The sequence below is a fragment of the Coregonus clupeaformis genome, chromosome 15, assembly GCF_020615455.1.
Source record: "Coregonus clupeaformis isolate EN_2021a chromosome 15, ASM2061545v1, whole genome shotgun sequence".
Classification (NCBI taxonomy): domain Eukaryota; kingdom Metazoa; phylum Chordata; class Actinopteri; order Salmoniformes; family Salmonidae; genus Coregonus; species Coregonus clupeaformis.
In genome coordinates, this window is record NC_059206.1 from 6,361,060 (window position 1) to 6,376,848 (window position 15,789).

The 15,789-nt window shown below is 42.2% G+C and overlaps 1 protein-coding gene across 1 annotated transcript; it reads right to left on the reverse strand.

Moving 5' to 3' along the window:
- Positions 1-3,676: 3,676 nt before the first annotated feature.
- On the reverse strand, positions 3,677-15,402 carry LOC121582060 (TBC1 domain family member 13-like). The gene is made up of 12 exons (XM_041897579.1): positions 15,338-15,402; positions 12,383-12,456; positions 12,167-12,207; positions 11,958-12,019; positions 9,761-9,860; positions 9,511-9,593; positions 9,101-9,260; positions 7,672-7,882; positions 7,077-7,240; positions 6,592-6,752; positions 6,243-6,300; positions 3,677-6,128 (listed from the first exon to the last, which is right to left on the reverse strand). The coding sequence occupies exons 1-12, from the start codon at positions 15,358-15,360 to the stop codon at positions 6,063-6,065; spliced, it is 1,203 nt and encodes a 400-aa protein (XP_041753513.1). The 5' UTR covers positions 15,361-15,402; the 3' UTR covers positions 3,677-6,062.
- Positions 15,403-15,789: the final 387 nt, after the last annotated feature.

Here is a 15,789-nt window from a genome sequence, read left to right on the forward strand (position 1 = left end):
ATCCCTATAACGTTGACAACGACAACCTATCATCGCCTACAGAGGAACATGAATCATGGGCACCAAGTGGTCCTATGGTGCAAGGGGGGGTGTTTCCATGGAAACAAGCTGCTGAAAGCTCCGTACCAAGCCTAGCATAATAACCAGTGAGGCTGTACCACTATTGGGCAGGATTTCTAAATTCTGGAACTCACTGTATATTTTTACCAATCATTCAACCATATTCCCATCATCAAGGTTCAGTTATGGACACAAAATAGCCTAAGAATTTGAATCATAATTACAAATTTTGCCGTGTTTGAATTACATTTACATTTACATTTTTTAGTCATTTAGCAGACGCTCTTATCCAGAGCGACTTACAGTTAGTGTTAAATTCGAGTTATAATTTTTAAAGAAACGTCAAAAGCAGGACATAAATAGTGAAAACGTCCGGTACAATTGACAGAATCTCACAATTATTTGATTTAAACCATCGTTGAAATATTTATTGTGCAGTTGCAAACACTGTAAAAACATGTATAGAACTCCAATACTAAGATCCTGTATATACCCATACAAAAATGTAGTCATGCAAAAAAACATGAGAAGAGTGTCATACAGACAGACACGCATACACACGCAGCATACACACATGCATATGAACAAACACACACACGGTTCATAAAGAGTTAAACTGTTTCAGGACAAAAATACATAGAGCAGAGTACACATGAAAAATAACAACTTGTCATCAGATGTGGATGCTTCCTATCCCAGCTCGAAAAAGCTAATTCAGTTTACAACATCCCTTCTTCCAATGCTGCCCAAGGTTAATATTTTTAACATGGTAGCAATACAAATGTTACATAGTAGCAATAAGATAATCATTAGAAAGAGAGAGTAAATATCGATGTTAAGTAACCAGAGACTGGTGTTTTCTGCCACACAAATATAAAATAAGTTAGACACTCAAGGAGAAAAGTCATTTATTTGCTAGACATTCATTCTAACCCTGCATTCTCACCATCCCACCCTTGTGTGACTGTCCTTGTCTATCAGTGTTTTGTTACTTGTCATGTTTTTTGTGGACCCAGCTGGAATAGCTGCTGCCTCTGCAAAAGCTAATGGGGATCCAAATAAACCCCCCCAAAAAAAGCAAAATATAAACAAAAAAAAGACAGAAATCATTCTCTCTTGCATTTGTTGTTCAGGCACATGTGAGATGAGTAAATAAAAAAAAAAAAAAAAAATGAAGCTAAAAAAAGTACTGCTACAGGTTTATGGATTTGCAGAGCACTCCCTACTAGGGTTGTGAGTTCAACTTGTGACCTGAATTGAGTGAATTAAATTGGAATTCAGGGTTTGATCCTTTCAGCTCTGTGAACACAGACGAGGTAGGAGCTAGGGCAAGGCGCACGGACAGAAAAGGAACCATGATGAACCAAAAGTAATGAGTGTTGACTTGCTTTTTCCTTCAATAAATCACGCAGTGTTTCCCTACAAGAATTTAGGGCCTTAACACACTTCCTTTCTTTATTACTTCCTTACCTTCATGCATACTGATCTGAGAGGACTTCTTAGGAGGAAGCGATAGTGTAGAAACCTATAGGTCAGTTCACCAATCAGCTTAAAGGAAAATTCCACCCCAAAACTATCTTTTGGTATTTGTTTCATTAGTCCATTGTTGATATAGTTCCAAAATGTTTTGCATGTCAGCAACCAAGTTTTCAAGATATATTACTTTCAATATACAAATGCATCACACCGGCTGTATTTCTGTATTTTGAAAGTGATATATCTTGAAAACTGGATTGCTGACATGCAAAACATTTGGGACTATATCCACAATGGACTAATGAAACAAATACCAAAATATAGTTTTTGGGAGGAGTTTTTCTTTAAGGAGAGGAGACATCACATGGAAAGGAAGTGATTTAGAAGTGTTGGAACTCAGCCAATCCCTCCAGTTCACCAGGGAAGAGGCAGTTGGGATTAAGTCTGCCTTGGCTAAGAGCCCTTAAAGCACAATGATCGATCTAAACATGACGCCTCTCTTTTCCCTCCATCTCTCCTATTTCACAAGCTAGTTTTCCACCGGAAACCCTTTTGACTGGTAGCACGTCTCTCATGTAAAGGATTTTATAGTTACCACGAGAGCAGCTGAACTTTCTCTGACCTGTCAGTTGCTGTCAGTTGTCTACAAATGGGCTATGATGCCAGGATGAGGTCATGATGTCCATTACCAAGAACCAGATGGACCAAGTTCACATGCCTTTTATTTTTTTGAAAAAGCAAAGCAAAACCAACTTTGAAGATGGTGGGACTACTATTGTTCTGCTTTACCTAACCCACGACACCATCTTTGTGGTGGGTGTAGCCGATATAAACCTTATGAATCTCTTAATACTTAGAAATATTGTTTTTCTTCCTGGCAGAGCCTACAGACAGCTCTGTAGCAAAGAGCCTGTGTCCCATTCTCTCCCCTCTTACACTGCTTCACGCCCCCACATGTTTCTACTGCCAGCGCGCTTCGCTCCGCTCCCTTTTCATCAGATGCAGAGCCATTGGTGACCTCACCTCACTAAACCAATATGGATGGAGGAAACACCCTCATGTGTTACTAATAACCCCACACTGCTGGGGCTCCATGGGCTACATTACACCACAGTCCTGAGAGGGTGGAGAGACCAGATGGAAGAAGAGAGAGAGAGTTGCACAGAAGGTGAAAGAGAGCAAAAGACGAAGAATGGGAGAAACGAGGGAAAGCAACATGGGGAAAGGGTGTAAAGTAAAAACTCTACTTGTTGCGCACTTGGCATCTATAAAAGATTGCCTGAAAATACACAAAGACGAACCCTTAGAGAGAATATGGCTACACGTAGCATTGTCAAACTCCTGATGTAATCACTATACAGATTTATATAATCGCCAATGGCAACAATGCAATATTGTCCTTCCACATAGTCAAAGATGTTATGGATTTTTAAGACAATGGAGGATAGGTCAAATCGGAGCACAACACGCTGGACAATTTATATTGTTGCCCTGTGTAGCATTGGCATGACAAACATTCATCTGACACCAAGGACATTGTGGTGCGAGTAACAAACGAACAGACAACAACAAAAGACTGTTCAGCCATGTTAAATTCAAAGGAGGAAAAGTGTTACAGAAAAAGCCATCGACATGCAGGGTTACAAAATATATTCTTATATTTCATGATGACTATGCATTCTCCCTATCTAGCCCTGTTATTCTCAAGTCCACAATTATAATAGCTTTTTGCCACATAGGCTATGCTGTCTGCCATCAAACGGTTGGCAGAGATGAGAGACCAGAGGCAGTGAGCTGCTTTCTGAAACAGTCTCAATATAGCTGTAAAACAGATAGTTTGCGGTCCAAAAATGGAACGTCTGCTGGATGAGAAACAGAGAGATATGATGAGAAACAGAGAGATATGATGAGAAACAGAGAGATATGATGAGAAACAGAGAGATATGATGAGAAACAGAGAGATATGATGAGAAACAGAGACATATGATGAGAAACAGAGAGATATGATGAGAAACAGAGAGATATGATGAGAAACAGAGAGATATGATGAGAAACAGAGAGATATGATGAGAAACAGAGAGATATGATGAGAAACAGAGAGATATGATGAGAAACAGAGAGATATGATGAGAAACAGAGACATATGATGAGAAACAGAGAGATATGATGAGAAACAGAGACATATGATGAGAAACAGAGACATATGATAAGAGGGAGAATGGCAGTGCATTGCGGTTGGCAGGCTGACTGTGGCACAGGGTCTACTGCTTCACTGCTAGCCCTATCCTGGACAAGCCCTCAATATCCCAGGGCAAGGAGGGGGAAAAGGTGGGAGAAAGGCGAGCGCAATGAATTATGAGAAAATGAAAAAAAGGAAAGGGGAAAAAATTGTGATAGAGCAAGATAAGAACGAGAGAATGTTAGAGAAGGAGAAATCATTCATCGTTGACAGTAAACGTTTGTGAATCACAGGAAGACAAGACTTTCCTTCATTGTCATTAGTGAACCTCCAAGGGGGATTTGTCACTGTTTATATACATTCATTAAAAAGGTCCAATGCAGCATTTTTTAAATTTTTTACCTCAATATCAAATCATTTCTAGGTAACAATTAAATACCTTACTGTGATTGTTTTAAATTAAAATGGTCAAAAATAAACAAAAATAGCTTATGTTATCGGCAGAGGTTTGGAAATCTTTCTTATTGGTCTATTAACTAATTTACCCCATGGTGATGTCACCATGGAAGGCCAAAACTCCCTCCCACCAAAACAAGCTGACATTTCAGGAGGTCTTTTCAAACAGCTCTTACACTAAAGGGGCATTATCATAATTTTCACAATGTCACAGTATTAATCAAACCTCAGTGTGGAAACATATATAAAACACAGGAAAATCACGTTTTTGACTGCACTGGGCCTTTAAGATCAAGACATGATTATAGTCACAATTATCGACCAAGCCAAGTTGTTTGAACGATGAGTGTTCCCATTTCATTCAGAGTGTGTTAAAATACTCAGTATAGTATCTCTTACTACCTCACCTTAGAACAATAAAGCTACGTTGAACCAGAGCTAGTTACAGACTGTCAATTTGTACCAATTCCTGTCTAGGCGATTTGTCAGCAGGAAGATACCATCTTGCTACTGAAATAGTGTTAGAATGTAGACTGATACCATCTTGCCACTGAAAGGGATGGCGATACTTGGAATTTCTAGGGAATGCTAATAAAACTGAAATGCAAACAGTACAAAGGTAACTGTTGTGCACTGATTCATTCTAGCAATATTGATGAAAACAAAGCCAGCCATTCTCTGTGTACATAAAGTATCACATTATTATGCAGGTCCTACTGTTTGAAAAGGTAAGTACATTTCAAGGGTGTCTTAGCTTTGTGGTAAAGTGTTAGCATTTAAAAAAAATAAAGAATCTATAACACATTCAATCATAGTTATTTTACATAATCAACTCTGTTATTTGTCAACTCTTATCTGTCAATTCCATTATGTGATTATAGAAACGTTATCGTCATAGCGTTTCAATGTCATTAATTTATCCATGATAAATATTCAGCTACTATTATCAATCATTTGTTCTCTGTAATAATCTTACAGTATGCAGAGCAAATTGTGTTATGCTTCATTTACAAGATGTCATTCATGTTCAATGTATTCTGGTTTCTAGGGCGTTAGCCACTTTTAATGCGACCAGAGATAAGTCAAAATATATTATTAAAAACGAATGCCCAATTTAATCGGATTGATTTGTTTGCTTAGTAATGCCCTCACATCAAAAGCGACCTTATCATCATCATCAATGTATCAATCTACCCGTAAGGCTAGATTTAAGACAATCAAGGGTTAATTTTGTGTTTTGTTCCTGCCTGTTGCTTGACCAGAATTTGGGCTAATCTATAAGCATACACTATGAGTTAGGTTAGTGAGTTGGACGGCAGGTAGCCTAGCGGTTAAGAGCGCTGGGACAGTAACCGGAAGGTCGCTGGTTCGAATCCCCACGCCAACTAGGTGAAAAATCTGTCGATGTGCCCTTGAGCAAGGCACTTAACCCTAACCACAGTTAGTCTTTACAAGGTAGTACTATATTTCGTCTTTATGATAAAAAATAAACATGTTCACTTAGATAGTAAAAAAAAGTAATTCCCATCCCACTAAAAAGAAACACCCTGAAAAAAAACCTTGGAGTGTTGGCAGACTTTATAATGATGCTTCTGTTGTATGGGTTACTGTGGTTTCTCTGCTTCATATATGCAGATTTGTAAATATTTTTCAAGTGTTCAGTGCAAAAAGAAATTGCTTGAGGCCACACACCCTCCCAGTGGAAAAACTGTCAGGCCGTGAGAGTGAGACGACAAGCCTAAGTACAGAGTTTGGTTTCTCCGACCAACCGTGCACCAACCCGGCGCCAGGAGTCTTCCTCTCCCTCCTTCGCTGTGCCCATGGTTACCAGTTTTAATGGTGTATCCTCCCCTCCCCAACCAGGAGAGGGAGAGAAGGGAGGTAGGGGTGGCTACGAGCCGTCCTGAAGCTCCTTGGCCTTGGCCAGGATGGTGTGGACATCTGAGATGGGGTAGTCCTGAAGAAGAACAGAGACAATCAGTTAAATGTCAAGTAAAACCTCCTTAGTTGCCCAAAACATGACCTACATTGGCCCCACTGTATTTGAATAGATCCTTTCAAATGGTCTTACCTGCAGCAGTCTCATGTTGACCGTGAAGTCTCCCGCCAGCAACTGATCTCGAATCAGTCTGAAACCACACAGGACAGGCATGCAAATCAGAACAGAAATAACAAACATAACGCATAACATATGGTAAAATGCAGACAAGTGTCTTACTAGTATCCAATTCCATCCAAATCCTATCCAATTCCATCCAAATTCAAGTCAATTCAGGAATTTCATTGCATTCTTAGAAAATCCAAACTCCATGTCCATTTCAACAGACTTGGGGAATTGGAGCTGGGGTCAATCTGGGGTTAGGGGCGTTCCAGTCCAGGGGGCTGCGGTTCGTGGCTAGGCAGGACAGAAGGGAACTCACACGAGCATGGCGCAGCAGACCAGGATGAGGAAGTCGAAGCGGTCCTGGTCGGAGAAGAGCGTGTCCCAGATGCGGATGACGTCAGGTAGGAGGAACTCCTGGGACAGCAGCAGGGTCAGCCAGCGGAAGGTGAAGTACTGAGGCTTGATGTTCTGCTCCTGCTGTTAAAGAGAATGGAGGGAGGGAGAGGTTGAAAGATTGAACTAGCCTCCATCATAACTACAAACAACATAACATTATCCCACTAAATGAATTAATCTAACCAAAACCAACACTTTGTTTGGAGGTGCATGGGGAAAATTAATGGGTAAACAGATCAAATGTGTAACTCCCCCCCTTACGAAACATATCCCCTCCCCTATACCACTCCACCCCATATCCCTATGAACTTGTATCCCTTCAGAGCCGTGAAGACGAGTCAACAAGGGCCCAGGGAAAGGGCCTAGGGATGGCTTTGGGACAGGGCCCAGGAGTCCTTTGCTCACCAGTTTAATGTAGAGCTCCATGTCCTTCTCCTTGAGCATGGAGTAGACACTCTCCATCTTGTAGGTGATGCCGCACTGTGAGTCATCCAGACTCTTGATGAACATGTCCCGGTTCTCCGACATCAGGTTGGTGAAACAGAAGAAGGTGTCTGCCTCGGCGTGCTCTGGTTGGTTGGACGGTCAATTAGTAAATCAGTCAGTCAAAATATCAGTCAATCAATCAGTCAATCGTGCCATACCAAGTGTCAATTGTGTTTGTCTGTCTGTCTATATATGACAGACAATAAAATACTTCTAAATGGAGGTCAAGCAATAACAATCTGTGAAAATTAGATGAGATAGGGAAGAAGGGTGGTTTGCCATTCCTCATTTGTCCTCTAGGTGGCAGTGCTGAATCAGTTAGCTTGATCCATTTCATCACAGAACATCCATTCCTTCACAGAACACCCATTCCATCACAGAACATTAGCACTCTTATGCAGAGACTAGTGAAATGGGACTATCAGAGGGAAGTAGCAGCTGGTAGAGCTGATATTTGCATTAATACAACAGAATAGTACTTTACTAGTCTATCTACCGACCCCCCCGCACCCACCTTTCCACTTGTCGTTGGGGTCGGTAGCGAAGGTGTAGTAGAGGGGTCCCACCACCTCGTTCATGCCCTGCACGTAGGCAATGCCCGGGTTGAGCTTAGCGTAGATGAACAGGATGCGCTCCACCACCTCCCAGTGGGCCTCGCAGCCATTGGGCAGCACCTCGTACTCGTTGGAAGGGTACAGGTTGAGAGCCTTGCCCGGGGAGCTCACCTGAAGAGCGGGAAGGTAAAGAGGGGAAAGAGTGGAGAGGGGAGAAGGGGTAGGAGAGAGTGAGGGGGGGGTAGGCCCAGTCAAAAAACAACCACTACCCCCCTAGGCAGGCAATTGTGCAATTGTAGAAGTTCCTGAGGGTCGTAGGGGCCAAGCCGAATTTCTTCACTGTCAGTGTGATGGGACCATTTCAGGTCCTCAGTGATGTGCACGCCGAGGAATTTGAAGCTTTTGACCCTCTCAACTGGGGCGTGCTCTCTCTGCTGTCTATTGTAGTCCAGGATCAGCTCCTTAGTTTTGTTGACGTTGAGGGAGGTTATTTTCCACCTCTTCCCTGTAGGATGTCTCGTCGTTGCTGGTAATCAGGTCTACCCCTGTTGTGTCGTCAGCAAACTTGATGATTGAGTTGGAGACGTGCGTGGACACGCAGTCATGGGTGAACAGGGAGTACAGGAGGGCGCTGAGCATGCACCCCTGTGGGGCCCACGTCTTGAGGATCAGCGTAGTGGAGGTGTTGTTGCCTACCTTCACCACCTGGGGTCGGCCCGTCAGGAAGTCCAGGACCCAGTTGCACAGGGAGGGGTTCAGACCCAGGGCCCTGGTGTTTAGTGATGAGCTTGGAGGGCACTATGGTGTTGAAGGCTGAGCTGTAGTTGATGAACAGCATTCTCATATAGGTATTCCCCTTGTTCAGGTGGGAAAGGGCAGTGTGCAGTGCAATGGCAATTGCGTTGTCCGTGGATCTGCTGGGGTGGTATGCAAATTGTAGTGGGTCTAGGGGGTGACGTAAGATGGAGGAGATATGGTTGTTAACTAGCCTGTCAAAGCACTTCATGATGACAGAAGTGAGTGCTACGGGGCGAGCGTCATTTAGTTCAGATACCTTCGCTTTCTTGGGTACAGGAAGGATGGTGGACATCTCGAAGCAAGGGGGACCATTTCTGTAGACCAATATGTCTGTTCTCACAAATATACAACAAACGCACACATTACATTTGACATTTTAGTCATTTAGCTGACGCTCTTATCCAGAGCAACTTCCCGGAACAATTAGGGTAAAGTGCCTTGCTCAAGGGCACGTCAACAGATTTTTCACCTAGTCGGCTCGGGGATCCGAACTAGTGACCTTTCGGTTACTGGCCCAACGCTCAACTGCTAGGCTACCTGCCAAATGACACAGACACACACATACTTTCTCTCTCTGACGGTCAGACTCACATTGGTGACCCCGCTGCGGTTGCGGTCCACAGTCTGGGCCTTGAGGGTGGTCTGTTCCACGCGGCGCCTGAGGGTCTCGTAGTCATTCTGGGGGTCCAGGATCAGCTGGCAGGGGTAGTCTGTGGGCCACTGGAAGAAGGCCATGTCTGGGTACAGACGCCTGGCATTACAGAAATACATTAGTTAATTAGCACTTAGTAGTTCATCCTCTGTTCCTTTGTGGAAAATCCACGAGAGAGCGCCACTGCTGCTGATCTTCTGCCGTTTTAGAGATGGTGTTCCATGATAGGCTACTGGAATCCATTAATAGACTATTCATTAATGCTCGCCCCTGTTCTGGAGGACGAGTTACTTATAATACAAGGAGATATTCACTTCAAAGTCAGCTAAAGAAGTGCCTAGCTACCTACCTGACATCTTTATCAATCTGCAGCAGCACCTCATTGTCTCTGAAGTAATTGTTCCACTTGCTCTCTGGGTTGGGGTTGAGAGGCTGAGAGAGTGAAAGAAAGTTAGAAAGAGGGAATGAAAATGAATGTATGGGAAAATTCGGTGAAAGTTCCTGTGTATTAGCCGAGACAACCCAGCGGTGTGTATCAGAGTAGGAAATGTGTCTATTTTGGGGGGTAACGAAGGAGGGAGAGGAGAGGAGGAACTCACATGGTCTTCCATGGTCACGTCCTCTCTGGAGAGGCCCAGGTTGGCCTTAGCGATGCCGGGCTGGATGATCATCTCCTTCAGGAACTGGGAATAACCCTCCCTGTGGGCACATAATTAAAAACAACATTTTTAGAACAGTATTGAACAGTATTATATTGTATCTCTACGCCTGTGGATTAAAGCAAGAGTCAGGGACCATCGGAGGTCAGCTACTCCTAATGGTATCATTTCAGGAGTTACATTTGACCGACAATTGGACTTGGTGAAATTGACTAGACTCAGCAATATGACATCATCATGGACAATTCTGAATTGACTAGGGGCCATTCAAAGCATTCCAGGCACGCTCAATCAAACAGTCAAAGTATTTGAAGGATTTCAATAATGTGAGGAGAGCCAATAGAAGCAGCAGAATCGCCACCACTGTCTCCCCTGTCCAGAGCCGACCCGATATAGCTGTCCTGAGCCGGGTGTGTTGTGTTCTAGTGTGATATTTGAATAGGCCAGGTTCCATTATGAGTCAGCTGTTTGTCTAGGAACACTTGGTAAAATCTAAGAAAAGATTCCCAAAGTAAACTCCAGCGGGACAGGGGGGATATACTTGACCAAGAATTGGTTAGTTACCAAGGTATCATTCTGTCACTGATTAAAAGGCTGACATGGAAGGATATACACAGTGGCTAAGTCTTGATCAGTTCATGTTTTCATGCTCTATATAAAAGGCCTCAAAGGCTCTGGATAAGAGCGTCTGCTAAATGACGTAAATGTAAATGTAAAGGGCTGATCAAAAGTCAATACATCTATAGATGGTTTCATTTTCACTTTAACCATTCAAACTAGGGCTGGGCGATATATATATAATTTTTTTTGGTATTTTTCGTTTTTATGAGCGTTTATGTCCGCTTGTTCTCATGTTGTCTTTTTGGTCTCATCTCGTTCGCTCCTTCTGTGCTGTGCACCTTCCATTCACACCAGAGAACAGTATATCATTTTTTACATTTACATTTTTAGTCATTTAGCAGACGCTCTTATCCAGAGCGACTTACAGTTAGTGAATATGTATATATATATATATATATATATATATATATATTTTTTTTTTATTTAATTTTTTTATACTGGCCCCCCGTGGGAATCGAACTCACAACCCTGGCGTTGCAAACGCCATGCTCTATCAACTGAGCTACATCCCTGCCGGCCATTCCCTCCCCTACCCTGGACGACGCTGGGCCAATTGTGCGCCGCCCATGAGTCTCCCGGTCGCGACAGAGCCTGGATTCGAACCAGGATCTCTAGTGGCACAGTTAGCACTGCGATGCAGTGCCTTAGACCACTGCGCCACTCAGGAGATGCTCATGTCTCCGCCCTAACAATGAGAGTCATTGTTCCAAAGGCGGGAAGGCAACCGACAAGGTTCAAAATAAGGGCATTGGGCTTATTTTTGACAGATATTTGGGAGAGTGAAACCTCTCGCTTTGTCTCTTTCTCCCAAGCCCCTCCCCCTACCACTCACAACAACAAAGTTGCTGGTTTTATTTTTTTATTGGCAAAAACTTTTCGCTTTGTCATTATGAGGTATTGTGTGTAGATTAATGAGGATTTTAATTTATTTAATCCATTTTAGAATAAGGCTGTAACGTAACAAAATGTGGAAAAAGGGAAGGGGTCTGAATGCGTCTCCTGAGTGGCGCAGTGGTCTAAGGCACTGCATCGCAGTGCTAGCTGTGCCACTAGAGATCCTGGTTCGAATCCAGGCTCTGTCGTAGCCGGCCGCGACCGGGAGACCCATGGGGCGGCGCACAATTCGTCCAGGGTAGGGGAGGGAATGGCCGGCAGGGATGTAGCTCAGTTGGTAGAGCATGGCGTTTGCAACGCCAGGGTTGTGGATTTGTTTCCCACGGGGGGCCAGTATTTAAAAAAATTATGTATGCACTCACTAACTGTAAGTCGCTCTGGATAAGAGCGTCTGCTAAATGACTAAAATGTAAAATGTAAATAATCTTTCCGAATGCACTATATATGGTGAATATTCCATAAGTTAGAAGGAAATATATTATATGAGTTTTAGGCCACATCGGCCAGCCCTAATTCATACCGGTCCTGCAAGTGCACACATTTCTTATTCTGAACATTTCAATTAATCTCCTCCTATTGATAAATAATTGATGTCCACCAGAACTGGTGGAGACATTTTTACCTCTGCTTTTTGAGAAAGGAGTCCCATATCGTCTGGTCCAGAGGCAGGTAGTTGAGCAGGACCTGGAAACACGGAAGCAAGTCATCCGAAATAAGAATCCCAATCCCTCACACATAAGATTAGAAAAACAGGCTGAAACTAATACTAAAACAAAGGCTAATGCTACATACTGTAGATGTCTGTCTATTAAAATGGGTGGAGCAACTCACTTTCCAGCAAAGTGCACGGATGCCTCCTTCAAATGGGATACCTGAGAGAGAGATAGGTGGGTGGGGATGGAGGAGAGAAGGAGGAATGACAGAGAGAAAAAAATAAAGATGAATACAGGACAAGATAAAGTTAAATAAGGAGACAGAGTAACAAACTAAGTAATATAACACATGAAAAAATTACATTCTGGAGATGAAAGCAAGGTTTTTTCTTACCACTGAAGCAAAGTTCCCGGAGTGCCTTCAAGTCTAGCTTCTCTTCACTCAAGGCCACCTTGAATTCCTGGATCCTTCATTTGTACAAGAAATTAAAAAATAACACATCAAAATAGGTTGTGGTGTAAGAAGCATACTGTTTGTTGCATTCATGTAGATCTTAAAATTAAGCACACATGGCTTAATGCCTCCCATCAAGAATAAGGAGGGGTACATTCCCATAATGCCTCATTCAGATTATGCACATGCAGCAGACAGACAAACAGGACAGGGTGTTGTAGGTGGGTAGACTCATATTATTATTTATCTATGAGAAGAAGGAAAGGATCCAAAAGACAGAAAACAACATGATTTTGTGTGCAAATCCTTAATCATCTATGCAAAGATGCAATCTACACAGGGCTGCACAGTTTCATGTGTATACCTTATGCATTCACTGGGGAGTCATTCATGTGGCTAGAAAAGGAGGGGGTTCTGACCAATTGTCCCTACCCCTAACTTGGTACCAATAGCCATAGACCCCCCCCCATTACAACATTACATTGATTAGTCCAACTTCCACCTCAGACAGCTGCTAAGGAAACGGTCTTTGACATGCAGATTTACCAACACAACCTGCTCCAACTGTTGTTATGGTACAAAATAACATTTGATTGAGGGACTTCGGCAGAATGCCCCTTTAATGGTTTGTAACACTTGAATGACTCATTCTATCTGCAGTACTGCCACTAGCCAATATGCGCAAACATCCTCATGACAGCTAGACTGCATGGGGGAGTTTGGGAAACCCTGTCCCAGAGGAATTCAAAATAGATTGGGGTGGATTGATTGTTGTGATTTAGCCCAAAAGCATCAAAGGCTATACAGTGGATCTTAGACTATATTACCAGGGGCAAACTACCCACCCTCCAAGACACCTACAGCACCCGATGTCACAGGAAAGCCAAAAAGATAATCAAGGACATCAACCACTCGAGCCACTGCCTATTCACCCCGCTATCATCCAGAAGGCGAGGTCAGTACAGGTGCATCAAAGCTGGGACCGAGAGAATGAAAAACAGCTTCTATCTCAAGGCCATCAGACTGTTAAATAGCCATCACTAGCTGCTGCTGCCTATTGAAATCACTGGCCACTTTAAGAAATGGAACACTAATAATGTTTACATATCTTGCACTACTCATCTCATATGTATATACTCTATTCTATAATATTCTACAATATTCTACTGTATCTTAGTCCATGCCGCTCTGTCATTACTAGCCAATATATGTATATATTCTTAAATTCCATTCCTTACTAGATTTGTGTGTATTGGGTATATGTTGTGAAATTGTTAGATATTACTTGTTAGATATTACTGCACTGTCGGAACTACAAGCACAAGCATTTCGCTACACCCGCTATAACATCTGCTAAACACGTGTATGTGACAAATAACATTTTATTTTATACTGCCGATCTAAGGCTAACGCTATAGAAAGAGGTGCGTGTAGAACTGACAGGATTGGCTATTCAGCTATTCAACATCAGAGAGTTGTGTCCATTCTACATAGCCTAGCTATATCTGTGATACTCTGATTTTGTTCTAACCTACTGAACAGAACTAAAGCAAAAGCTATGATTTCAATCTAGTATGCCTTTCTCCTGTAATAGAAATGTATCTCTTTCCTCGACGGCTACATCCTGTTTGTCATGGCTCCCTCTAAAACTGCAGACGATCAGCAGTTACTTGGCTCAGAGCTATTCAAAAGGGAAAACTGTTCATTTGTTTATTATCAAGCAACAGCCCTCGCAAGATACCAGTCCTGACCTCAGATCATTAACTTCAACACCAGGCAAAAGTGCTTTGCTGTCACAATTAAACCCTACATTTGATTTCCCTTCATAACGTTGGATCCATTATTTTCCTCGAACAGTTAAGTCCAGAAGCAAGAGTGAATAGTAGCCTAAAAGCAAGGGAAGCTTTATAATGAGTAGCCTAAGCATGACAACAACATTTCGGCCATCACAGAAAATAGGTTACCATAGTAAGCATATGAACAGTTTTATTTAGCCACAAATAGCAGGACCCTAAATAGATTAAAATCAGGTAAATGAGTGTGTCCTGCTTTGAACTGCCCCTGTCTTACAAGGATTGAAAGGGATGTCCTGTCAGTATGTGCATTGTATAGGTCAATTGTAATGCAATATACCACCATTGCATCTTGAGTAGGCTAGTCTGTATTTCTCCTTGTCTTGTGGATTATCAATAGCTGACATTAAGTCAAATACAACACACAGGTTTGACTGTCTCTAGTCTAAAGTGGTCTCAGTTAGTTGTGATAATTTCATCAGTGGAGAATGTGGGTATGTTAGCAACCTAAGTTGCATAATTACATTTGAGGAATTAGGTAGCACAAGTTCTGCATTCTCTTAGCCCAGTCCTTCCTCAACAGTTTAACGTTAGCCACTACCTAGTTAATTGAAAGCCTCGAATTAAAATGGCCATTTAGGGTTCCTTCAGTTTACACGTATTGAGTTTTAATGCTAACTATTAATAGTTACAGTCACTGAAATAGACAAACATGATAGTTGTGTCGGTGGACAGCTTGAGTGCCTATGCTTGAGCAAAATGTTTCCTATCCACATAGATAGCTAGCTAGATAGGAAACAATTATTTAATTCAAGCAGAGAATAGGGGGGGACATTGTCTGCAGTGTAGTACAGTACAGAGAAGCGAGCATTTTCATCGATGTTGCTACCAGATGTCTTCCCATTTCATCGAGACAACGGGCTATCTAGTTAGCTATCTAGTTAGCTAAAGTGAGCCTTCGGAGTCTACCATATAATACACGAACAATTAGCTACACAGAACGCACCACAAGAGATTGCCAAAAAAGACAAACGTACATGACATTTCGTCGAATTTGTTATTATGGCCCACTGTCCATTCATAAATCAAATCTACACCTCACCTGCTTCGGTACGAGCTCGACATGTTGGAAGACTCCAAAAGCTAGACCTGTGTACCACAAGAAAAATAGTCCGATGGGGAAACATACACGATTTGGTAAAGACTACTCAAATGAGGATGTGCTGTAACATGGCTTATTCCTATGCACCAATTACATATGTAAAAAATTACTCGAAGTTTATTTTCTTGAAGTCAAACTTATCATAGTTGGACTGAAATACTATTTCTGATTGTACTCACACTGTAAACTTCACGAGTATATCACCTTTCCAGTGTGGGATGATCTCTGCTGTTTTTTTTGTTATGCCCCGTCACCAAATGTATGCATAATCATTTTCATGTTATTCTGCTACTTTGCATTATTTTATGTAAATAATAATTAGAATAGCTTATTGCACTAGCTAAGTGTATGCACTTATTTTGTGTTCAATGCCAGACCTGGTTAAAAGTTAA